General features: G+C 40.1%; 1 protein-coding gene across 4 annotated transcripts in view; it reads right to left on the bottom strand.

Annotated features, from left to right (window-relative positions):
• The window catches only part of EPHA7 (EPH receptor A7), a 165,764-nt gene that overhangs the window by 28,746 nt on the left and 111,030 nt on the right, over positions 1–25,988 (bottom strand). For all 4 annotated transcript variants that reach the window (XM_079971067.1, XM_079971066.1, XM_079971069.1 and 1 more), the window contains exons 6-7: positions 5,582–5,706; positions 540–708 (exon numbers count right to left, since the gene is read on the bottom strand). In XM_079971067.1, the coding sequence (XP_079827193.1) occupies positions 540–708; positions 5,582–5,706 (294 nt within the window). The remainder of the gene's footprint in view (positions 1–539; positions 709–5,581; positions 5,707–25,988) is intronic.

Here is a 25,988-nt window from a genome sequence, read left to right as displayed (position 1 = left end):
TTCCAGTGGAGAATTCAAAGCATAAGGCCACTCTGTTCTTGTGGCATAGTTTTCAGGGTGTGGGGGTGACTATGAGTTGAAAGTTGAGAGGTATAACTAATCTGGGTCTCACCTGCAGGCTTAGGCACTGAGCCAGCCTGACATCTAATGACAGACTTGAGACTTCAGGTGAGAGGCAGAAAACAAGTGGCACTGATGTGCTATCAAGAAAGAAATGAGGGGTCCACAAATTCAGATGCTCATTAAAATAAGACATACACATACTCAACCAGGGGCTGTTTTCACAGGGCAACTGTTGTCTCCCCAAGTACCATTCCAACCTTTCTTACCAAGACACAGTGTTTTCATTTATATTGTTGCTCTTAATTGGCATAAGATATAATTAAAGTTTTACACTTGACATACATCAAACAAGCTTGCTTCTCAAGGAAAAAGAAAACAAGTGAAGTAAAAAGGGAAAAGAAATATGAAGGAGGAAAGTGTCATAATGTAATATTAATAAAAAATATTTTTAAAAAGAAGATGCAATTAATTTTTACCTGTGGCTTCCTCTAGTGTAGCAACATCTAGCCTAGGGCTATAATTTCCATAGCCAGCAGCAGTAAACGCACGAATCTGGAAAACATAAACTGTTCCTGGTTTCAGATTATTCACCGATACAGAGGTGGCTCTGGTTTTCACTGTTGAGTAAGTTCTCTCCCTTTGGTCCTGGAAAAGCAAAGATAAATGACTGGATAGTATTTAAACCAGAGATTTCAAATTTGCTCCATTACACCAATGGCTATATAACAGCCCCTGGTCCTGGAACTTTATTTCAATTTGCTACAAAGAGCATCTCTTCCCAGCCACTCCCAAGACTATCCATGGTGCTCGCTTTGCTTATGCGGTCACAATCGGGGGGGGGGGGGATAAAGAAATAAATGGATTCCCCTGCTCTTCATTTCTTTATTCCTGCCCACCCAGTTTGTTTGTTTTTTGGCAGCTCAGCTTTTGGAAGAAGCCGCCAGGGCTCACACTTCCCTCTCAAAGCCCAATGCCTTACTTACTGGGCTCTGGGAATATCATTGCCTTTTTGTATTTCATTGTATGATGCTTTAGTTTCTGTTGGCTGATCATCAGTTGGCTCAAATAGTGTATTAAGTCAGGTTTTAAGTAACACAGCAAGCTATATCTCCATGCAATTTATTTATTTCCCACCACCTTGCCCTGGACCTCTGAAAATGGGGTATTTTATTGTTCCTACATATAATTTTTTACTTTCATTTAGGCAGATAAAGAGTAAGTCATTCTGCATGACCCTGCTGTGTCTTCTGGGTGAAGATTCAATGTGGAAAAGGAGGTCCTCTGACTGTAACAGCTGTCCATGAGCTACAGGAGATATGTGTGTGTACTGCTTTGCAAGGGACAAAGAAAATCAATTTGGAACAAAACAAAAAAATAAGTTGAGTTTTAATAGTGCGTGAAAATTATTTTATGCTGCTTGTGAATGGTTTTGGTTGCATGGTTTTACTGGGCTTTCCTCCTATCAATCTTAATGCTTTAAATTCTTTGTTTATGTTTTATGTTTTATTTATTTTTAAAACGATCCACCTAGAGGGCATATTGGAAGATCTATAAATGTTACAAATAAATAATAAAGAAGAGCTCTATGGGTGGACAACTGTGCACACGTGTGAATCTGCATGTCTGCTATAACTAGTGAACTGCTGGTAAGAGTATTCAGCTTCCATGTGTATATACACATGGAAAAACCTAAGCTTGGGTTAAACCATAAATTACCTGAACCTATTATAGGATGGAGCCCATTTGGAAGTTTCTCTGTGCAAGCTTCACTAGAGCACTTCTCAGCTCCTACTTTCCATTAATTTCAGTGGGGCTCACAGAGAGCTTTGCATGGACAGGCGGAATCCCCTCAACCCCAGGTGACCCCTGTTCGGAATAATGACTCAAAATAACGTGCTATGGGATTAAATTTTTTTTGTTAGGGATTGTAGGGAAAGATCTGCCAAAAAAGCTGAAAAACATCTTCATGTATGCGACAACGACCGCAAGAGTTCTAATAGCACAAGGATAGAAGACTGAAGAAACCCCAACTAAAGAATCATGGCAAGAAAAATTGATGGACTATGCAGAATGGCAAAACTGACATATAAGCTACGGGACAAGGATAACTGTGACTTTAAAGATGAATGGGAACCCTTTACAAAGTATTTGAAGACGCAACAAAGTGAACTGGACTCTTTGGCTGGCTTTGAATAAGCATTCACAAAAAAAATTATTGATAATAATAAGCTAAATAGTTTGAGGATCTATACAACTGTGTAACATGCAGAAAATAGCATTCTCAGAGAAATCAAAGGCTGGAACTGAGGGAAGCCAGGGGTGGGGGTGGGTGGGTTTTGTGGGGGAGGGTGGGGGGAGGGAGGAAAAATGGGGAGGGAAATAAGGATGATATGTTTGTGGATAATATGTTTTGTTTTAATTTTGAATTTTAAAAGTTTTTTAAAAAATTGGCCACAACTTTATTAAGTTTCAGATGTAGAGAGACCTTGGTTCATGCATTGGGCGTTTATCCTTCCCAATCCCCAGCCGGGGATCTGGGAGACATCAGGGTTATCCAGTATGTGTGGGGATTGGGTTGACTCTGGAGAACATATGTTCAAGCAGAGAGCCCGCCCCCCGTTTTGCCGCCTTTGGAGGGGAGAGCAATGACAACCTCTTGGTGTATGGCCAATGCCTCCCCTCAAGACCCCTTTAACGGGGAACCCTGGGATCACCGCCGCCAAGGGGAGTGTGGGTCACTGCTCCACGCCCCCTTTAGGAAGATAGACTAAAGGATTCCGCCCAAGGCCTGAAACTGCCAAAGTTCTGACGTTTTGCTATGGGAAAGGCAAAACCTGCCAATGCAGGAAAATTCCTTTCCGGAAAAGAAGTTAACCTGCAAAAGAAGACTTAACTGAGGGAGGGCAGGGTGGGAGCAGCTCTGGAGCCAACTGATGCTTTGCAGGTAAGATTCGCCTTCTGTTGTGTGGGCTAGGTGGTCCCTCCCCTTACCTGGCTGATCCCCTGGCAATGCCTCCCCAGGCAGGATTGGGCAATTGGCTGAGGTAAGCGGAGACCTCCAGGTATCCAGCCTGGGGAGGATGAAGCCAGCCTGAATTACTGGGAGCTGCACTGGGATCCAGGGGCCTGCATGCGACCATGCAAAAGGCGCCCCCCATTTGATGTGGGGAGCGGTCATTGCCATGAGTTGTGCCTAAAGTAATCAAAGAGCGATCACACTTTGTTTTGTCACTATTTGACCAGCACTTTCACATGAAAACTTCAGCCATTTCTACACTTGCGCTTGAAATCGGTTTAACAGTTATCCTCTGAAATAAATCCTGGGAGTTGTAGTTTGTGGTAGGGTAGGAATCACTGGTAGAAAATTCTCAGAACATCACCAAACTACAACTCCCAGGATTATTCTATGGCAACATGGTATAGAACTGATACAGGTATGTTGTGTAGATCTCCTCTCAAGGAAAGACATGCGTATTTGTTGGGGGGGAATGTTTCCTATTTAAACACTAATTTTATCTTATGAAGTATTTTAAATACAAACGATTACAAAGCTAATTATTTGCTGGGGTATTTTCTTATATTAACAGACGATGACAACAGAAACCTGGCCTTTAAACTGCAGAGATTTGCCAGATTTTAATTATAGTTTAGCACAAAGTGAGTTAAAATATGTTTTTGTGTGTGTAGGTTTAAGAAAAGAATTCTTTTAATTAATCAATTATTTCTAAAATAGGAAAAAAAGGAAGGGGCGGAAAGGAAAGTGCTAATTTGTGAAAAACAATATATCATGACTTTAGCTGTGAACGTATTTTATATCTAAAAAGATGACTTCACTAAAAAAAAACCCTGAAGTTTCCGTGAACTGTACAGCTTCCTGAGCTTACAAACTGGGCCAGAAACCTCTGATTTGAAGACATAACGGATTTCCACACTTCCATTTCTACTTGTCAAAATTGTATTAAAACACTTTAAATAGCATTTGCCACTTTATTTAAGACCTGAAAAGACTTGCTATTCTACTGTATGTGAGATACAAACTGCTAGAGCAATTCAATGCTACCAAGTAAAACTGCCTGCTAGATATTACTGTGGTACAAAAGAAAAAAGAAAAAAAGAAATCCCAACAAAAATGGAGGAGTAATAAAAAGATTTTGATCAGAAAACAGTTACAAAATATGTTTTTATTTATGTGTATATTCTAACTGGAAATGTTTAGTTTTTTAAAACTTTAAACTAGTGACATACTGTGAAGGGGTGATTTTGTTAACTTGTGGTACCTGTGTGTATTATATTTTCACCAAGTTTGTTTTTTCAAAATTAAAAAAGGTTTGTTGACCTTTTTGTGCTATGTGATATTTTATGAGCTACATTTTTTTTAGTGAGTTGATATTATGACAATACAGGCTGTGTTGGTATTCTTTTGCTTTGGTAGAAATAGAAATATATAAAAATAATGTAATGAATTCTAATAGCAATTATAAATAAATTATATATCTCATATATTTATATTAGATTTTGATCTCATTCTCTTTATTATGACAGTAGATATACTTTATATCACTGGGAAATCATTCTAACACACGTATGCTGACAATGAGATTTATAAAAAAAGCTTGGGATCCTGAGAGCACGGAGAGCTAAAAACTGGCAAATGTAATTGAGGAAAATAATTTATTCCACTCAAACTGGAAGGAAAATAGAAAAGCTAGGCAGATCATCAGATCCAATTTTTCCAAGAAACCCCACCAAGGCCAGCATTTATGCTAATAATAAATTTGGAAGATAAATTTAGAAGAATAAAAGGGTATATGAAGTGTGTTCCAATGTAATGTTTTTCTTGCACAAGTAGCATTATACCAAGGAACACAAAGGGGTGGGGAGGAGAATTTTGCAAGAAAAATCTTTTTTTGCACAAGACTCTTCCTTCTGAGCTAACATTTTCTTCCACAGAAATTATTGGAAAATCTTTATACTGGAACACAAAATCCCACAGATGAAATCATAAGTCTGCATATTATAATTAGGGCTGTCACCAATTAAATATTTTTAGTGGATTAATCACCTACATCTTAACTGATAAAGAAATTGGATGTACATTACTTTGCAAACTATGTTAAAAAACATAGGTCCGTTATTGAATTTTGAAGGTATTGTAAAATAATTAATAAGTTATCATTCATTTTTAGAAGGAAATACAATCTTAAGATTTCTTTTGTTCCTTCTCTATGTTGCAGTAAACAAGAGGAAGGACAAGTGTGCCCTGAACTCACAGTCCTAACAATTAAATTTGCCATCATTGATGAATGAATTTTGATTGATTGATCTGGTGATTAACTGTTATTGTTCCATTTCCTCAAATACTTTAAAAAAGCAAACAAACCATGCATAATACAGACATGATGACAATAAAGAAAACAGTAAGGAAGAATCACGAGTGATAAAAGTAAAGCAATCCCAGTCTGTACAAAACATTGCCCATGGCAGAAGGAAGAGTAGTGTATTTTAGAGTAGTGCTTACTTTCTCGTAATACTTGATTTCATATTCTGTGATGACTCCGTTGGGATGCTCAGGTTCCTGCCAGGAGAGCTCCACACTCCTCTGCAACACTTTCTCTTTCATTACGCCGCTAACTTGCGAGGGAGCTGTTTAGAGGAGACATGTCAATAAACAATAAGCAAATGCGCTGGAAGTCTCCAATCAAGTGTCACCACTGATCAGTCCCATGCTGCGTTGCTGTCATTAAGGTAAGAGAAAGCACCTTTCCATAGTTCACAATTCAGAAGCTAAGGAATATTCAAGCAGAGCCTTATTACTGCTCATAAACCATAATAGAAATCTAAATTAAAGTGTAAACAGCAAAAGACAGCATTGTTCAAGTTAGTGCAAGGCAGCAATTAATGGGATCAGAATGACAATTAAGCAAATGAATTCTAATTAAACCGGGAAAATATGCTTCCAGATTAATCTCCGGTGGTAAACTACTAGACCATATATGTGTTACAAATGTTTCGACACTTGTAAGACAAATGAACAAATAAGGAGGCAAAGATGTCATACTTCAGTCCCACATTGTGTGCAATTCCAGCTCCAGTCCCATCATATTCTTCCAATAATGCATGCAGTTTGAAAGCAAAGAGCATGCATCACTGAAAAAGAGATCTGCTTTAGTTGCAGATCTGGTAGCATTTTTCTTTTGAGAAGCTTGCTTGCTTGAATAATCATTTTTAAAATGAGGCAAGTTTATTTAACAGTCATTAAGAAGACATTCATCTAGACTAGGGGACACACTAACCCACTGTCATTGTCAGCATCTCTGTGACAAGATGATGCTTGAAGAGAGACTCCTGAATTTTCAGCTGGACACTGGGAAGAGGGTGCGCCATTACAATGTCAATGTGAACTCATTCACCAAAACACCGATGCATGGTTAACACCTGCTGTGCTTTCTCTTTCTCTAGCAGATTGACATAAACATTACCTGACAATGGAAGGTGCCCTGTCAATGCTATCATTATAGCAAATTTCTTAAGTCTGTCACATAGATTTAGAAATAATACTCAGTTTATCAAATTAGTTTTAATAGATGAAACTAAAATTGAATATGCTAAAAATACTTTTGAAGAGAGAAAAATATTGTGTTTATATTGGGGGGGGTGTACTAAACCACAATATTTGATTTGGACTCTGCTTTGAAGACTGCCTAATTCGGCTTGGGACCTGCTTTGGAAAAATCATGCTTTGTAATCTTTTCAATTCACTGTTCAGAATATTTTTTTTTAAGGCTGTAACTTTCTTTTTTATGGAAGAAGATGGAATTTGCCACTCCATAATGGATAAAGCATGTCAAATTACAGGCCGTTATGTCCGCCATTTGTATGTGTGTTGCACATCATTAAAGTTTGCTGTGTGTTTTTTAAAAAATAAATGTCTATATAGAAGCATAATTTGATGAAATTTAGGGGCTTGGTAAGCCTTTCTTAGGGGATGGATCCTACCAAATTTCTGAAGGAGGCCTCCAGTGGGTTTCCCCAAAGGTTGCTCTTACAGTTTGGGGGCACTTAAAAGGAAAAGAGAAGAAAAATCCCTTAGCCTACATCAAACTTCCTCAACCTCGGAGACTACAATTCCCATCATCCCTGACCACTGGGTCCTGCTAGCTAGGGATCATAGGAGTTGTAGGCCAAAAACATCTGGAGGACTGAGGTTGAGGAAGCCTGGCCTACATAGTAGGTCCCCCCCCTCCATTAGTCTGAAAATAAGTGATATGGGAAATTAGACAAATAGATCCAGAGCTTTTGTGCTAGGCATCTATATTGTGGGGGTGGGGAGGGTCAGGTAGGGTGGAGGATCAACTAAAATGGATTCATGTTCCTCCCTATGGTTTTGTTTGTGAGCACTGATCGAATGGTATTAAGGAAGTTACTCTTAGGTGGTACTGCACAGAGCAAGCAAAGTATTTTGATTTGAGGAGAAGGCTGGAGTGGGCACTGGAAAGTTAGATCTTGTGAATCCATACTTTCTTCACCTCGAATCCTCCATAGTCACCTGCTCAAGCTGTTTCGACATTTTGGGGGAGTGGAACATGGAAGCCTGAGAGGAAGAGGGAGAGTTCTTACTCTGCTCCATGTATCTCTTGCCCTTCCTTTCTGATTTCTCTGACTCTGCCTCTTTCTTGAGTAAGAGCAACTGGTGCTCCCTGTGCAAGAGCATGAGTGGGCTGCTGGTGTGTAGTGCCCTGGAATTTTCTGCTTGCCCAGCTGCCACTTGCAATAGCTAGGATCCACTGGAAACTCAATGCTGCACTGTTCCTGCCTGTAACCATGAAGCTGTACTTGAGCTTGGTGAGGGGGGGGGGGAATGGCCAGTGCATCAGCCATCATGGTTTGTGGCCAGCACCTTGAACATGCCTCATGGTCAGACAAATAATGGACTGCTAACAACAGGGGTATGACTTTTAGCAATGATGCTAAAAGACCAAATGTGTATCGTGTGATGCTTTGCTGCTTTCAGCAGTGAATGCTAGCAGGAAGAGGAAGAGCAGTAATAGCAATGGCTGAATAAGGCAGACTACAGCTATAAAAATCACTTGGGACAAAGCTACGGGTATGAAACGCACGCACAAACGAACATTCAAATCAATTAACAACGTAAGACAAAGAATAGCTAAATAACAAAACTTGAGAGAAACAGACTGAATTTAAGTCAAAGTTCCTTCTACAGTTGTTCTGACTTTAATAAGAACAACCAAGCAATACAAGATTCAAACAGAAACAACAGCAAGATTCAATAGAAAAGGAATATGATTTGAATTAGAATTTAATTAGTATTTGTACAATTTGAAAGGGAAGGGTAGATAAAGGAAGGCATTCTGAGTTGGACTTAAGCAAAATAAAAGACTCTTCAGCTACTCCAACAGAACTCTCTCTCTGAATAACTCTTGAGAGACTGAACTTGCAAAGGATCAAGAAACATGTGAGGCTAAGGCTATTTATTTACTTCGGCTTGGCCCTGGTAAACTCACCCAGGGCCGTCTTAACCCGGGAATGCAAGGGGTGCAGGGCACCCGGGCGCCAAATTCTGGGGGATGCCATGCATCTGCCACTGAAGCCGCCTAAGCTCTTAACTATCTACCTGTTATGAAATAATAAATAATTTTGATCAAGCTAGAAAAACAAAATACATATATACCTAGGTATTATCAAAATGTGTATCTATTGTTTCACTAAAGGACTTTCAACTTTGTGTGCTCATTTACCAAAGAAGTGCTGCGCCAGCGGCGACACTTGTCATTCACAACAGCGCCATTCACGCAAAATTAACTCTTACATCAAAATATTATGTTATGTATTGTATTGAGCTGCTATGCAGCAGAAGGGTCAGCAGCACCTTTGACATGACTGATGTTTCTCCTAAGTAGGTACCTAAACAATACCTATAAGTTTAAGTGTGGTGGTGTTGTATACTTAAGTATAAGTGTATTGTAAATGAATGAGCAAATAAATAAGTTAGTTTCTTTTTCCTCCCTTCTTTTGTAAACAAGAGATAAGGCGTAAGCATGGTGTCTGACATGAGCATAATAAAAGTTAATTTGGGGGCTAAACTAAATTTGGGGGTGCTGGGTGGATCTTTGCACCCCAGTGGTGCATATGCTAAAGACGGCCCTGAACTCACCCACTCGGATTACAAGGTAGACCAGTCACTCATAACGAACCTCTCCTTCTTCCTCCCATTCTTAAACCTCCAATTTCCCCTTTCATTTGCTTCATCACCAGCTGATGATTCTTTCAAATAAAAATAAATAAATAAATCCTGGTATCAGCCATGGCAGGCTCTCTGGAGCCCTTTGACCGTAACATTTTCCACAACATATTGGGTGCTACCACCAAGTCTGACCATAGGAACCTTTTTCCTCAGGAGTTATGTGCCAATTCCAGGCTGGAACAAGTATTATCCCCTGGTCCTGTATTCATAATCATTAGCTGGAATTTAGAAGTCACTGGTCTGAAAGCTACCCTACCCATTGCTGTTGTTTTCTTCTTGAAAAAGACAGCAAAATATGTACAAGACACATACTTACAATCTGACCTGACTTTTCATCTTCTCACCCAGTATTTTGTGTATTGCTGTGATAATACAGGCTGAAATCGCAAAGGAAATTCCCGCTTGGCTGGTTTCTCCACTCAACAAATGAAATAATTTAATCCATCTGGCAAAGGGAAGCTTGGAGGATTACACTGTCCTTGGATGTGATTGCCAAACAACATGAGAAAACTTCACACTTCCTCCCTGGATTAGAATAGTTTAAATAGACTGTTTGATATTTGCCAGACTGCTTCAAAGGGATCAAAATATAATTCTTAACCTTCACATACAGGGTGGGGGCAGGAAATGCCCATTCTACCACTCTCCAACATATGCATGAAAAACTGAAAAATAGACTATGGTCTATGCATTGACTTATTAGCATATTACTAAAATTGAGGCTGGGTTTAGAATGCTTACCAGGCCTCTGAAATAAAAGGGATCTTATTCCCAGAAAGTATTCTTAGGACTGGAATGTATTCTAAACTGGTTGTGGTTCTCTAAGGTGTCAGGCAGAGATATTTTTCCATTCATTTCTATTAATTATTTTAACTTGAGATCCAATCAAAACCCTTCCCCAGGAAAACCATGTGTGCTCTAACAGAACTATGGCCACTCCACTTTTTTAATGACTCCAATCAAACAGAGAGCACTAAATGTATCAGTGGTAAAGGTAAAGGTAAAGGGACCACTGACCATTAGGTCCAGTCATGACCGACTCTGGGGTTGCGGCGCTCATCTCGCTTTATTGGCCGAGGGAGCCGGCGTACAGCTTCTGGGTCATGTGGCCAGCATGACTAAGCCGCTTCTGGTGAACCAGAGCAGCGCACGGAAACGCCGTTTACCTTCCCGCCGGAGCAGTACCTATTTATCTACTTGCACTTTGATGTGCTTTCGAACTGCTAGGTTGGCAGGAGCAGGGACAGAGCAATGGGAGCTCACCCTGTTGTGGGGATTCGAACTGCCAACCTTCTGATTGGCAAATCCTAGGCTCTGTGGTTTAACCCACAGCGCCACTCACGTCCCGCATTCTAAATTAACTTGGGAATGATTCATATTAATGTCAAAGAAACATTTAGTACATGGAGAAACTGATTATTTAAGTGTCTTAGCCACAGCTAAATAGCCATAGAAAAATCTGTTGGACTTGCACTGATCAAAGCTCATTTTTCTATTTATTTGTTTTTATTGGAAGAGTTTCATGGATAACAAAGGTACATATAACATCTCTGGATTTCCCCCCGAACTTGTCACCCTTTTCACATCAAGCTTCAGGCAAAATCAGCAGTGTTTCCTAAGAAGGTAGGAAGATGTAGCAACTTTTTAAAGCCAGTCACCTCCCAAAATACTCATAAACATAGATGAGTAAACATGAATACACAGAAAGATAAATTTCTTGAAATTGAGCTTCATTTTCTCTAAAATGTGTGGATTTTTTTTTTAAAAAATAATATTAGCCCATCTTTCTTGTACTAACTGGGGCAGGAGGGAAGCAAAATAAAATGTATGAAGTGCTCAGAGCAACTCAGAGTCCCATATTATTTCTCAGTACAAAATGAAGTATATGAAGTGAAGAGCCTTATGTGAAATGAAATGCTTTTCACTTTAATTTAACCCAAGTCCAGAATAAAACATACCAATGAAAGCAAGGAAATTGAAAAGAGAAGTGAGAGTTTATTTCCAATCTATCAGCAAGTGAAGAGAGCTGTTTCTGGCGCTCAGAGAAGTTTAATGTGAGCTTTTTAAAAACTTTTTTTTAAGGCTTGAACAAAACAAAATTACTCATCCATTTTCTCCTATATCGCTTTGAGCTAAAACCTGTAAATTAATAACTTGCTTGCTGGGTGACATGGGCCAGTTGTTCTCTTTCACCCTGACCTGCCAGACACAGACTGTGTGAAAGTACAATGGAGGCAAGAGAGCTATGTACGTAGGCCATCTTGAGCTCTTTCTTGGGAAGATAGAACATGAACAAGCACAACAATGTATTTCCTGGCCCATCCTGTCAGTAAACTGAAGCAAAAATAATTCATTTACCCTAGTATGAAACTAGGAGCTTCTGCTCAAAATTTAAGAATCAATCCACAACAAAACAATGGCTATATTTACAACCAAGGATAAGGCATCGTGTAGTATTGAGCCTCCATGGACCTGTGGGAAGCATCAGGCTTCTGTGAGCCACCTTCATCTTTCCACACGGCTGGGATGAATGCTTATGCCAAGTTTAGCTGGCCTTTAAAGAATCCCAGTTAAGCAGTCCTGGTTTTTTTAATTAAAAAAATGATTAGTTAAACAAGCCAGATGTGTTACTCATGACTTCCAAGTTGGCTGATTTAGAAAGTAAACACTGTCCTTAATTTCAGAATTTTTAAATGTGAAACTAAACTTGACTTAAGTGTTCCTCCCGGTCAGGGCAGAAGGGACATAGCCCATGGAGGCTTCTCAACATAGTGCTCAACCATTCACTGAGAACCTTCCCTGTGATCTTGAACTTTTAAATCATGTATCATGTATTCCAGAATATCAAGCTCAAATATGTGAGCTTCTCTTATTTCAGAGTTGCCCAACTATACTATATTAACAGTGTGACGCGGCAGCTAAAAAAGCCAATGCAATTCTGGGCTGCATCAATAGGAGTATAGCATCTAGATCAAGGGAAGTAATAGTGCCACTGTATTCTGCTCTGGTCAGACCTCACCTGCAGTACTGTGTCCAGTTCTGGGCACCACAGTTCAAGAAGGACACTGACAAACTGGAACGTGTCCAGAGGAGGGCAACCAAAATGGTCAAAGGCCTGGAAACGATGCCTTATGAAGAACGGCTAAGGGAGCTGGGCATGTTTAGCCTGGAGAAGAGGAGGTTAAGGGGTGATATGATAGCCATGTTCAAATATATAAAAGGATGTCACATAGAGGAGGGAGAAAGGTTGTTTTCTGCTGCTCCAGAGAAGCGGACACGGAGCAATGGTTCCAAACTACAAGAAAGAAGATTCCACCTAAACATTAGGAAGAACTTCCTGACAGTAAGAGCTGTTCGACAGTGGAATTTGCTGCCAAGGTGTGTGGTGGAGTCTCCTTCTTTGGAGGTCTTTGAGCAGAGGCTTGACAACCATATGTCAGGAGTGCTCTGATGGTGTTTCCTGCTTGGCAGGGGGTTGGACTCGATGGCCCTTGTGGTCTCTTCCAACGCTATGATTCTATGATTCTAATTTTAGACCAGTGAGCATCCCCCAAGGAATCCTTTGTACAGTGGTACCTCGGGTTAAGTACTTAATTCGTTCCGGAGGTCCGTTATTAAACTGAAAGTGTTCTTAACCTGAGGTACCACTTTAGCTAATGGGGCCTTCCGCTGCCGCCACCATGCAATTTCTGTTCTCATCCTGAAGCAAAGTTCTTAACCCAAGGTACTATTTCTGGGTTAGCGGAGTGTGTAACCTGAAGCATCTGTAACCTGAAGCGTATGTAACCCGAGGCACCACTGTATTGTAGTATGGTGAGGTTCTGAGAATTAGCTTTTAGACATTTCTGGGTCTGCTCAGCTCCAAAGATTTCCTAGAGGAAATTTCTATTTTACAGATGGACACCAAGAGTACTATACTCTCTGCCTTGTCACCTAGAACTAGGAGGGCTGATCAGTGGAGCCTCAAGAAATTTCAGGACTTCAATGGAGCTTTAAACCTCCCATTTATAATAATAATAATAATAATAATAATAATAATAATAATAATAATAATAATAATAATAATTTATTTGTACCCCGCCCATCTGGCCCCGGGCCTCCCCAGCCACCCTGGGCAGCCCCCAACAAAGATGAAAAATACACTAAAATGTCACATATTAAAAACTTCCCTGAATGTCTTCTGAATGTAATAATAATAATAATAATAATAATTTATTATTTATACCCCGCCCATCTGGCTGGGCCTCCCCAGCCACTCTGGGCGGCTTCCAAAAGAATATTAAAATATTATAATACATCAAACATTAAAAGCATCCCTGAACAGGGCTGCCTTCAGATGTCTTCTAAAAGTCTGGTAGTTGTTGTTCTCTTTGACATCTGGTGGGAGGGCATTCCACAAGGAGGGCGCCACTACCGAAAAGGCCCTCTGCCTGGTTCCCTGTAACTTGGCTTCTCGCAGTGAGGGAACCGCCAGAAGGCCCTTGGTGCTGGACCTCAGTGTCCGGGTAGAACGATGGGGGTGGAGACGCTCCTTCAGGTATACTGGACCGAGGCCGTTTAGGGCTTTAAAGGTCAGCACCAACACTTTGAATTGTGCTCGGAAACGTACTGGGAGCCAATGTAGGTCTTTCAAGACCGGTGTTATATGGTCAGGTAGTTGTTTATCGCTTTGACATCTGATGGGAGGGTGTTCCACAGGGCAGGCGCCACAACCAAGAAGGCCCTCTGCCTGGTTCCCTGTAACTTGGCCTCTCGCAAGAGGCCCTCGGAGCTGGACCTCAGTGTCCGGGCAGAACGATGGGGGAGGAGACACTCCTTCAGATATACTGGACCGAGGCCATTTAGGGCTTTAAAGGTCAGCACCAGCACTTTGAATTGTGCTCGGAAACGTACTGGGAGCCAATGTAGGTCTTTCAAGACCGGTGTTATATGGTCTCGGCGGCCGCTCCCAGTCACCAGTCTAGCTGCCGCATTCTGGATTAGTTGTAGTTTCCGGGTCACCTTCAAAGGTAGCCCCACGTAGAGCGCATTGCAGTAGTCCAAGCGGGAGATAACCAGAGCATGTACCACTCTGGCGAGACAGTCTGCAGGCAGATAGGGTCTCAGCCTACGTACCAGATGGAGCTGGTAAACAGCTGCCCTGGATACAGATTTGACCTGTGCTTCCATGGACAGCTGTGAGTCCAAAATGACTCCCAGGCTGCACACCTGGTCCTTCAGGGGCACAGTTACCCCATTCAGGACCAGGTAATCCTCCACACCTGCCCGCCTCCTGTCCCCCAAAAACAGTACTTCTGTCTTGTCAGGATTCAACCTCAATCTGTTAGCCGCCATCCATCCTCCAACTGCCTCCAGACACTCACACAGGACCTTCACCACCTTCACTGGTTCTGATTTAAAAGAGAGGTAGAGCTGGGTATCATCCGCATACTGATGAACACCCAGCCCAAACCTCCTGGTGATCTCTCCCAGTGGCTGCATGTAAATGTTGAAAAGCATGGCGGAGAGGACAGAACCCTGAGGCACCCCACAAGTGAGAGCCCAGGGGTCTGAACACTCATCCCCCCCCACCACTTTCTGAACACGGCCCAGGAGGAAGGAGCGGAACCACTGTAGGACAGTGCCCCCAGCTCCCAGCCCCTCAAGACGGTCCAGAAGGATGTTATGGTCGATAGTATCAAACGCCGCTGAGAGATCCAGCAGAACTAGGAAACAGCTCTCACCTTTGTCCCTAGCCCGCCGGAGATCATCAGCCAGTGCGACCAAGGCAGTTTCAGTCCCGTGATGAGGCCTGAATCCCAACTGGAAGGGATCCAAATGGTCCGCTTCTTCCAGGCGTGCCTGGAGTTGTTCAGCAACCACTCTCTCAATCACCTTGTCCAAGAATGGAAGATTTGAGACTGGGCGATAATTGGCCATCGTGGCCGCATCTAAAGATGGTTTTTTAAGAAGCGGTTTAATGACCGCCTTTTTCGCAAGGAAACCAAGACATTTAATGCATGTCTTGGTTTCCTTGAGAAGGAACAGGGTATGAGCACCAGGTCTTGGCATTTTTTGCCCAAGCTGGAGAGGTGAAAGACTTCACATGCAGCTTCTGATTATGTAAGATCCTAGAAGGTTGAGCCAGGAAGTCAGGTTCCACCATAGATAGGTATAAACCTATTACACCTGTTGTTAATCCTGTTCCTGCAGTTCCAGGAGATGCGTTCATCTAGCTTATTGTTTTACACTGCATCCTTATTGGCATTTTATGGAGCCCCATTGAATTGATGGTGAGCCACCAGTCTGATGTCTCTGGCAGAGTGCTGCATTTTGGAGCCATGGTAGGGTGCACCCATAGAGGGTGCAATTACATTGAAGGCAGTCTAAGACTGACCAAAGGGACTTGGGGGCTACTGTTTAGTTAGTCAGTTGCCTATACCCCTGTCTTTGTCCAGTATCAGCCACTAAGGGATACTCATAGACTCAGCCTGTGGGTGGTGACCCCTTCTTAATTCATGTGTATCAGTCTACTTACACAGTATCTTGTCTGTACTTCAGAGGGCCTTGTCATCACCTCACCACCCGAACCTCATTGGTTTTGGTTAATTTGGTTGAATTATTCTGAATGGAAGATTCTATAGTTGTTATTTTTAAAAATAAATATCACCCGTTGCCATCTTTCTTGTCTCAAGTCTTCTTGGGTGTCTTGGCAGAAAGGCAACCTGTTTGTAGCTAAACACAGGGAGACTAAAGCATTAGGAGGCAAGACTACTTCAGGAACACTTGACTGCTCGTTACAGATTTCTATCACTGTTTTATTTTTGGTGGCTGAAAGGCCCTTAAATTGCCTGCTTTTCCTAGGGGAGCATTGGTAACTATAGCTGTTTGAATACATTTCCAAATTTCCAAGTGAGGAGAAACACAAGGTTAGAACTGAACTGTTGTAAAATCTGGACCAAAAATGGCACTTGCTGTTTCCATTTGATTTGGTTAATTGGATCATTTTAGCACATACCTTGTTAACTGTGCATGTAAAAACTACTCAGGGTTGAATTTTATATATGCTAATTTCCCCTATTATATATTCTGTCATATTCATTTCGAGTTTCTGTTAAACACCTCTTTAAGTGGGAAGTAGGAATCAATTGTGTGCCATTATTTCAATTTCCAAGTTTGAGAGAAAACATTACCAAAAAAAAAAGAATAAAAGCATTATGCGTGAAAGTAATAGCTGTCATGGGCTGGATTGAGACACATCAAAGAAGCGTTTCAGTTTAAAGAGTTGTAAATTTAAACAGGGAAAACAGGTAGAGAAAAACTGGACTCCACCATCTGGCAGCACAATGTTATATCGCAGATACAATGCATATACTGTAAACTTCTTTTTCTTTACTAGTCTATCTGAGTCTATCTGAGTTACAGATGATGCCTATAGACATTTTCAGAACACCTCCATTTTTGTGTTACTGTTTATTTTTTGTGATCTCTCTGCCCTGCATCTTCCAAACCAGCTAACATACAGCTTTAATCAACAGTGAACTGAACTTGAATTGCAGAAGATGAACAATATTGACATGGATGGAATCTGCAGCTTCTGTGTCAGAATCATAAATGAATTCTGACCTGTTAAGCATAAACACAGGGATTCAGTAAACAAACTTATCAAGAGACAATTGTGTGCACCATATGTGAGCGTCCAATTTACATTTTGTACATTTCTTTAGCTGAGGTGCCTCAGAATTCAGTCTTTCCCATAGGAATGGAAGTTTCTAAGCACCCCTCACCCCCACAACAGAGATACTTTCCCCTTTTGAGTTTACTCACTTATGTTTTATCCTTTTTCTTTCACTATCCATCTTCCATGACAAGTGTCAATTATGGCCACAAGATTTATGGGATGGAAAGATAAAGCACAATTTACAAATCATTTCTTGGGGAAGCAGACAGGTGTAATGACAGAAACTGCTTTCTGTAATTGAATTTGTTGCTGCTATCTATTCAGTCACACAAGGATGTCAACATCAAGGGTGTTAGGCATGTTGGTGGTGGGGGAAATCTTAATTTATGCCACAGTTTTACTGGCCTTTTGGCAATGCCATCTGGTCTTAAACTTGTCTACCAGCATGGTCACAATTTGGTGCATTAAAATATTATTCTCAGTGCATAAAACCACAGCTTTTATAGGCTGCACACTGCAGTGATTAGAATATTACAGAGAGATGCCCAAGGGACACTTTAATACATTTCAGTCTCGTGAGAAAGTGTACTTAGTTATTTATTCTTGTCGGGTGAGCCTGAAATAAACTAGAGCTGAGTAACAGGAAAAGCAAATTAACAGCGAGACAAATATAGAGTCAAATATTAAGTGCAAATTGTATAAATAGTCCATCCAGGTGTCAACAGAAAGCAATAATTAGTGCTGTGCTGCAGAGTTGTTAAAATTGCCATGTTCAAGGATGTAATTTTGTGGTAGGAACTACAACATCACTTACTATGAACGTTCCTAAATTGTTTCCAAATACCTGTGAAATTTAATCAGGGTTCATAGATGCAGCACTTCCCACAGATCTCACAGATCAGATAAACACACACCTTAACCCTACCTGGCAATGTCATAAAAAACCAATGACATTGTTCAAACGTTTTATTCTAAACTTGTTTTTAAAGATCAAGGCCTATGTGCTCACTACACTGCTAATCATATCCTTTATTTCCTTTAAAACTGCTGATAGCAGCCTGCAAAACTTTCACAAACGGTACCTGTAGAACAGTTTCACAAAAGCAATTCCAGAGCTTACACCAATTGGACTGTATCACTCTTCCTTCCAAAAATGAGACAGATCAAAATAAAGAAACAGAAAGAATCTGATATTAGGTACTTGTATTTCTGCTTGTGGCTATTGTTGATGTATATGAATAAGTGTGCAAATTTTATAGCTGCAACTCAGCGAACAATTAACCCCTCTTAATCATCCAGTACCACCCCCCCCCACACACACACATACTGGCCACACACCCAAGCCAACATGCATAACCTTCAGTCCCCACCATTTCTCCCCCCCCCCAAACTTGTTTGCCATCTTGTATTTCCACAAGTGGGGGGTGGGTCAACTCCCCTCTTCTTCTTCTTTTGGCAATACAGTCATACCTTATAATACGGCCACTTCATGTTTTCGGGTTGTGGACAGCGGGAAACCTGGAAGGGGTTACTTACGGGTTTCACCACTTGCACCGGCACAGAAGTGCCAAAATTGTGCCAGCGCAGATGCAGTGCTTCAGAATGCGAACGCTGCGGGTTGCGGATGTGCTTCCATCACAGATTACGTCTACAACCTAAGGTTCCACTGTACAATTGTATCAATATGGAACATGTATGGTATTTAAATAGGTATTACTCAAAGTAGATGTATTGAAATTAATGGGCCTAACACCATCATGCTGATTACTTTCAATGGGTATACTATGAGTAACACAGTCAAAAACTACCCTATATAGCCATTTATTACTTTGAGAGGTCATTGTCGGTGTGAGCCACAGCTGGTAGACTCTGGGTAGGCTGCGGGCAACTGCCTTCTTCCCTCTTTTCTGACATGATATATCTGTATATTGCAAGGTTTAGCTGGCAATACATTACAATGTTGGAAAGCAGATATCGCCCAGTCCTAATTATCACCTTCATGCCCTGCCTGTGAACTTCTAGAAGCAAATAGTTCATAGGGAAGAGAATAAGAAATGGTGGACTAGATAGACCTTGGACTGACATAGCAAGGAAATCAATACTTCCTTGATTTCAATTGGAGCTGGCCCGTCTTTTGTCCTTCCTAGTGAGGGTGGCCAAATGCAAGTGAGGACAGGGCTACTGCACCTTTAATACTTGTATTGTAAAGAGGAATTTAAACAGCAACAACTTGTCTTCTACATAACTATTAAAGGCACATGAACCCTGTCCTCTTTTGCATCTGGACACTGTATTACTCTCTCAGAAACTGTTATGAGTGCTGGAACCCAGCCCACTGAAATGGTGCTTCCTAGGCAACTCCTCGTCATTTCAATCAAATTAGTCAGCCTGCTCCTAATCAAGTCCCATCAGACTTATTTGAAAGTAAGCATGCGTAGGATTATAGCTCTCTTTCTCTCTATCCAATTGTGTACTGGATTGTGATCAAAGTGATTTGTCCTACTTGAAAATTATACAGACATCTTATTGCCTATAGTCCTTTCACAGCGGCAATGAAGCCTAACATGGATATGAAGGCAACTGCACAATATCTACCCAAAGGTTAATTTATTGTGTAAGTACTTCAAATCAAAGCTGCAGCTGAATGCATTATTAAAGAATGCATAAGTTGGAAACATTTAGAAATCATTTTGTTTTCTGATTAGTTCTCTTAAAGAGAAGGGGTAGATTCTGATTTTCAGTATTACATCATGTAATCTCATGGACTGCAGTGGAGTAACAGCAGCACATCAGACTAGAATCTGGCATGCGGAATGCTATTTCCATATGTAGTTTTAGCTCTCACTAATGCATGACTTGCGAAGCATTTCCACATCATTAAAAAAATTAATTATTATAACCAATCATAAAGCACTCATCATTAATACTCCTACTCAACCATTTTTCAAAATCATATTAAAACTTTATCAGGAAATGATTATGCTATTTTTGTAAGTACTTTTGTCTACAACTTTCACAGACTGTCTAGAAATCACAAGTATAGAAGATGTAAAGGATAACTAGTTTAAACAGCCTTAGCTTACCTCCCACACAGAGCCACTGCTCTCAGTGTTTCCAGACACTGAAGCATTTAAAACCCAGTTCTTTGTGTTCTTGAATATGTACAAAAATAGAGGAATGGCACATGTGAAGAAAATGTATTATTTTGACAGACTGGGAGACTAGGCAAGGAAGGTGCACAAGCAGAAGATAAAAGCAGCATGTGCCCTAGATTCAACTCCTTTCACCTCAATCAAAAACAAATAGTATGTGTGCATCTCCTCCTGGATCAGGTACAGGATAAAAAAGTACAGCACTGCATATGCAGTTTTGAGAGCTAGGTATCTGAACATAGCAACTCCCACCATTTTACTAGGCAACGAATGAAATAAAGAGTATTATGGTTCAAATTGTGTGCACATATGTGCACATCCATGTGCTATAATATAAATTCATTATCCTGCTCCCCACAAAGCAGAAGGAACCATTGTTGACAAAAGACCCATTTGGGCATCTGAGGCTTACAAATGTGGGCTTAAAGTGGGGAGGGTTCACACAAGAGCTCTTCCGCTCCTGCCAATCCTCATGCAATGCTGGCTCCACTTCCAATATTTCTGCACTGTCTAAAAGCTCAATGCACTTAGAATCCTTCTTTTAACACAAGAAGGTGGGATGTGTAGATGTATACAGAGATGTCAGGGAGGGCTTCTGCCTCCCCCCCCCCATTAAGGTCACACAAGGCCACTCAGTGAACTTCATGGCTGAGCAGGGAATCGAGCCAAAGTCTCCTAGGTTCTTGTTCAACACTCTAACCACTACACCACTCTGGCTTTCAAAGTAACACAATAATGATATTATACCTGTATAAATTCAACTGAACTTCTATTGCAGGGATGGGGGATTTGTGGCCCAACAGATGTCATTGGACTAAATTGCCAGCATTCCTCACCATTAGCAATGCTGTCTTGTGCTGCTGTCTTGTGCTCTACTGAAAACCAAATATTGATAGGGCTCAAAACCTACAAGTGCTTAAAGCTGAGTGGGGGTGGAACAAATCACATATGTGAATAAAAAATTTCCTCAAATAACTGCAAATTGCATGTTTGATTTGAGCCATATCATGTGGGGAACTTTAAGCTGTGGTTCCTACATTCTCTTCTATGTCAATCACTTCAACTGACTAGTTATTGAGGATACCATTTTTTCCACCACTTATGCAGTTGTACCTGCAGAAGGGATCGACACAGTGCTCATGGAAAACCTCTTCCTTCTGTTCTCTTCGCTGGCTCATAAATTACACCTGGCTAGTCAGAGGTGGGCAGTAGTGATGTTGGAGGGAGAAGGTGTACTGTGTGGATTCATATTTAGTCATCTTTGAATTCTACAGGCTATGTGATGTCATTCTGTAGTACTCATTTGGTTTATTTACCTGTTTCATGATCCACCTTTAATTCAGTACTAAGAAACAAGCTCATTGGAATATATCTAATAAGCATGATTTGTACAAAATGAGTATGTGCAAACAGCTTTTTATTTACGAACTCAGGTACTTTCTGCTCTAGAGATTATTTCATTTGAAGGCACTGGGACAGATTTTGGCTGAAATAGTATTGATCGACACTTAAGTATTTATTTTCTTTATAAATCTCAATCTCTATTTACAAAATCTATATTGACTGTTCCCTAACATGTCATGTTTATCCATGGGTTTAACCAACCATTCTGTTTTTAATTAGTTTCATAGTCCGAAAAGGAAAATAAATTTAAACAGCAATTTCCTCTTTTTTGTCAGAAGAGATTAGTACTTATGTAAGTTTTTCTTTTTCTTTAAGCATCCAGAGTATTAGCCTTCAACAATGCAAAACTGGGAAACATAACAGCTCCTTGGTCACCCCAAACACTCTTGCTAGTTTGTATTAAAACAATTTCCACATAGTAACACTTCATATTGTCATCTTGCAAAGCTATACACTGCAAAAATGAAGAATGGATTAAATAATTGCTAAACGCAGCCACAAAAGTAAACCAGAAGCCCTTACACAGCATCAAGGAATTCTGACACCTGGGTGAAGAAAAATAATTAATTTATGTTTTGGATTTATGGGGGCCCTTAGTGGTAGCTTGCGAATGAAAAACACTGAGAAATAATCCTCCTGCATTCTTGACCTTACCTTTCTTTTTCTACCATTGCTTGATTAAATTTATTCCCTGTTGTATACTATAGGAACTAGAACTTAAGACTAGGATGCAAATCTTAGTAGGAAACCTGCTGGACTTGCCAGTTGCTGGGGAAGCTAATTTAGGCTACCAAACAGGTGGTGGCAATGAATTTATTGATATCTGAGGGAAGGGGTTACATAACTCATTGCTGGGCTGTGTTATCTGACGTGGTGGTAGAGGAAGGAGCATCTGAATTTGTTTAAAACCTTATTTCACCTTTTAAGAAAAAAATTTGCTTCTACCTTTTTATGATACTTAACAAGTTTCTTCTCCCAAAATCATGCTACATGGTGGTCATTTTGGAATTAAGAAAATGGTGGCCAGTCTGCCATGAGTAGAACTACACTGTTGGCACAAGAAACTGCCTCCACTACCCAATACTTAATGAACACAGCCCAGTTCATACCTCTTCCTGAAAGTAAAGAAAGGATCCACAAATACAGCATCTTAGTACAGCCCTAACATTGACTGAATGCAGGCTGTGAAGATACAGAAACATGCATGTATGCAGGGTGAAAAGGAGCCTATTAAATCAGCTTCTAACTGCTTAAAATTTACAATGTTTATACGTCTTTATTGGGTTCTCTGATTTATCTGGATTCCATTCTTCTCCCATCTCTCTATCTGAAACTTTTGTGGTCTGAAACTACCCTAGGATTTTTAAAGATTTCCGAGACATAATAATGAAAAAATGGAAGCATTACAATAGCTACATAACATGTAAATGCATGGATTGGTTCTCTTTACCAATATAGTTTGACATTTATCACAATGATCCTTGTGTGCAGTTTTAATCATTTAAGAAAATAAATTATGAATGTTCAAAGAAGAGAATTTCTTTGAAGCACTAGTTCTGTTTCATGACTAAGGTGGTAGTAGCATTAGAGAGCTTAGTATACAAAGTTCGCCGGAAGCAGGAATTAGTACTGGTATGAACATCATAGGTTTATCATTAAACCTTGGTTAAATTCCTTAAGCCTCATCCTGAATCTGTAACTAAGCTTACGTATTTTTAGCTGTTCCTTGATTGCCTTAATTCTCCTATTGCTGTCTCTCCTCAGTAAAAGTTGGATTCTATGCTCTTTCAAAAAGGAACCTGTCTTTCTCGCTTGGGAAACATGGTAAAGTGCCTCTTACACTGATGGCATCATATGTATAAATAAGCAAGCAAGCAAGCAAACCATATTTTACTTAACACCCAGCTTTTATGAATTATTTTACCTCAGTTCACAGGAAATCTGTTTTCTTTTTCTATGGCATGAACTTTCTGTTGCCCTACTTCATTTATAACATTTAGGCATTTCAAGTTTTGTTAGGTTGCTTCCTTCTCCCAAGAACTTCTGATTAGGTTAAGTATTTAACACAATAGTTATGAACAGTTAAATTTTAAAGCATACCCACAAGTCACAGGAAGAAGAAAGGGTCAATAAAGCAAATGCAAACACTATTTCATTTTTTTTAAAAAAAATCAGCAATGGTCTTAAAAGCTGGAATGGAGAATAATCTATTTAATGACACTTTTGCACCACAACCCTGTAAATCTTAGATATAACAAATAGAACAAACCACTCTTCTAATGAGTCCATTAATCATGAAAGTGAAGGGAGGCTCAAAAGGGTTACAATTTCTTAAGAAGGAAGGAGCTCATCACTGCCAAAGTCTCACTAGTTATCCGTGCCATGGCAGCAATTCTATTTTCGATTAACGTTGCACCACACTTTCTAATCCAACCACTAAATCTCCTTTTCTCTTCTCAGCATCCTAGTAAATGGAGCTACAACAAACTGAAGGAACGTTTCAGGGAAAATAATCAATCTTTTTAACGTCATCACTGAAAAATGTCTGATCTAAATCCAGTTGTAATGTAGTGGGAGTCTTTCTGTGGAAATGGGATGAAGAATCTGTTCAGGATTTCTCTCCCTTTCAAATGAAAACAAGATACGCTGGATGACCAGCCTGGCTCCCCCTGCCTTTCCCCTCATTCCTGCAATTCTTCTAAGAACTTTGGTTTATATTCCTGACTGTGTCATGTGTCCCATTACTTAACTACGTTAGTCTTAGTCCAACTATTAATGGAAAAGATAAATGCCCCAAGTAATAGGAATGAAAAACCTCTACCCTGTGAAAAGTTCCTTCTCATGGTAATAAAAAAGGCAAAGAAAAGATAGTGCACAAATGAAAGAGGTCTGCTTCAAGTCCCAGCCAAACAAACTTCTTATAGCAACAGGATGTGGAGCACTGCCTCTGATGACAAGCACAATGTGCAGGCAGGTTTATGTAAAAGAAGCCAGTCCTTCAGCAAGCCTCATCCCAAACCAGCTAGGGTTTTATAGGTTTGCATTGAGGCTGGAATTAAGTAAATGGACTAGGATTATATATTATATTGTCCCAATGTCACATCACAAATGCTGAATCCTAAATATTGGTGGATACAACCATACAACCAGTCTTAAGGTAAGTGAGTCTGGTCTTCATCTTTTTAAAAAAACCACACACACATACTGCCCTTCATCAAAAGATCTCTGGGCAGAATAAAGGAGAGGTTTTTTAAAAAAACAAACAATCAAGTGGTATATCAATGTTATGGGGTGAAAATAACAAATAATCCAAAGCAGGGTCTTCTCTCTGTCGTGCTGAGGAATTGAAATGTTCTTCCTTGGGAACTCTGCCAGTCACCTTCTTTGGTTTAATTTTTGACATCAGTTAAACATCTTCCTTCTCTGTCAGGATTTGAGAATGATTCTGGTGAAGTGGCTGCCGCCTGTTTCTTTGCTGCATCACTTATAATATTTTGTCTCTTTTCAGAACTTAATTAATGTTATTGTTTTAATCCGATCAACGTTTTAAATGAAATTTTATGTTTCAGTAACAGCTTGGAGGATTTTTTAAATTGAAAAGAAGTATATAAAACATTGTAAATGGACAAATAACTTTAACAGTCCAGACTGCTGCGATGAAACGTTTTAGAGAGAAAAACTAAAGCATATGGCTAAATCTCCTCCATTTCTTGAAGTTTAAATGTGATCTAAATGGAACTACCAACTCTGAATTTTATAGCAAAGTGTCTCACTTTCAGTTAGTGAACTGCACCACAATCCCACGAATATTTACCCAGGAGAAAGTTCAGTGGTAATTACTCCCAGGTAAGTGTACATTGGACTACAACCTTAGTGGTAAAAAATTCCACAAGAACCATTTGTGTAGGCGGGATATAATCTAATTAGAGACTTCCTATTAGTTCCCATGAAGAGATACACCAAATAAAATGCAGAACTCTGAGAACGGCACAGAACTTCTGGACCTTAAGGCTTGTCAATGTAAGCTTAATTGTTTACATTAAATTATCTTGATGTGTTGTTATAAAATGCATTTTTAAATTATGAAGAAAGAAAATGGCAAGATTCATATTGGTAACTTTATAGGAACACTGCGAGAAAGATAGTGTGAGCTTCTTTTCTTCGTCAGAAACGAATAACTGGATTTGGATAAGATAAATCAAATTAAAAAGGCATGATCCAGGCAAAGTTAAGCACTTTTTAAGTTCTCCTGATTTCAATGAGAAAGATTTAACCACTTACTTAACTTTTTCACTGAACTAAATAGAATGCAGAAGTACTTAACTTTGCCTGGATTGTGCCCATAATGCTTCAACAACATGCAGCTTGATTTTTTCATTGCTTTTCGAGCACCCTCTTTATCAATCCATTTAACTTCATTTTGCTGCGTTCTCTATCTTTGGCAGTT

This window comes from Podarcis cretensis, assembly GCF_951804945.1.
Source record: "Podarcis cretensis genome assembly, chromosome: 3".
In the NCBI taxonomy this organism is placed as follows: domain Eukaryota; kingdom Metazoa; phylum Chordata; class Lepidosauria; order Squamata; family Lacertidae; genus Podarcis; species Podarcis cretensis.
This window is presented reverse-complemented; position numbering and strand designations above follow the sequence as displayed.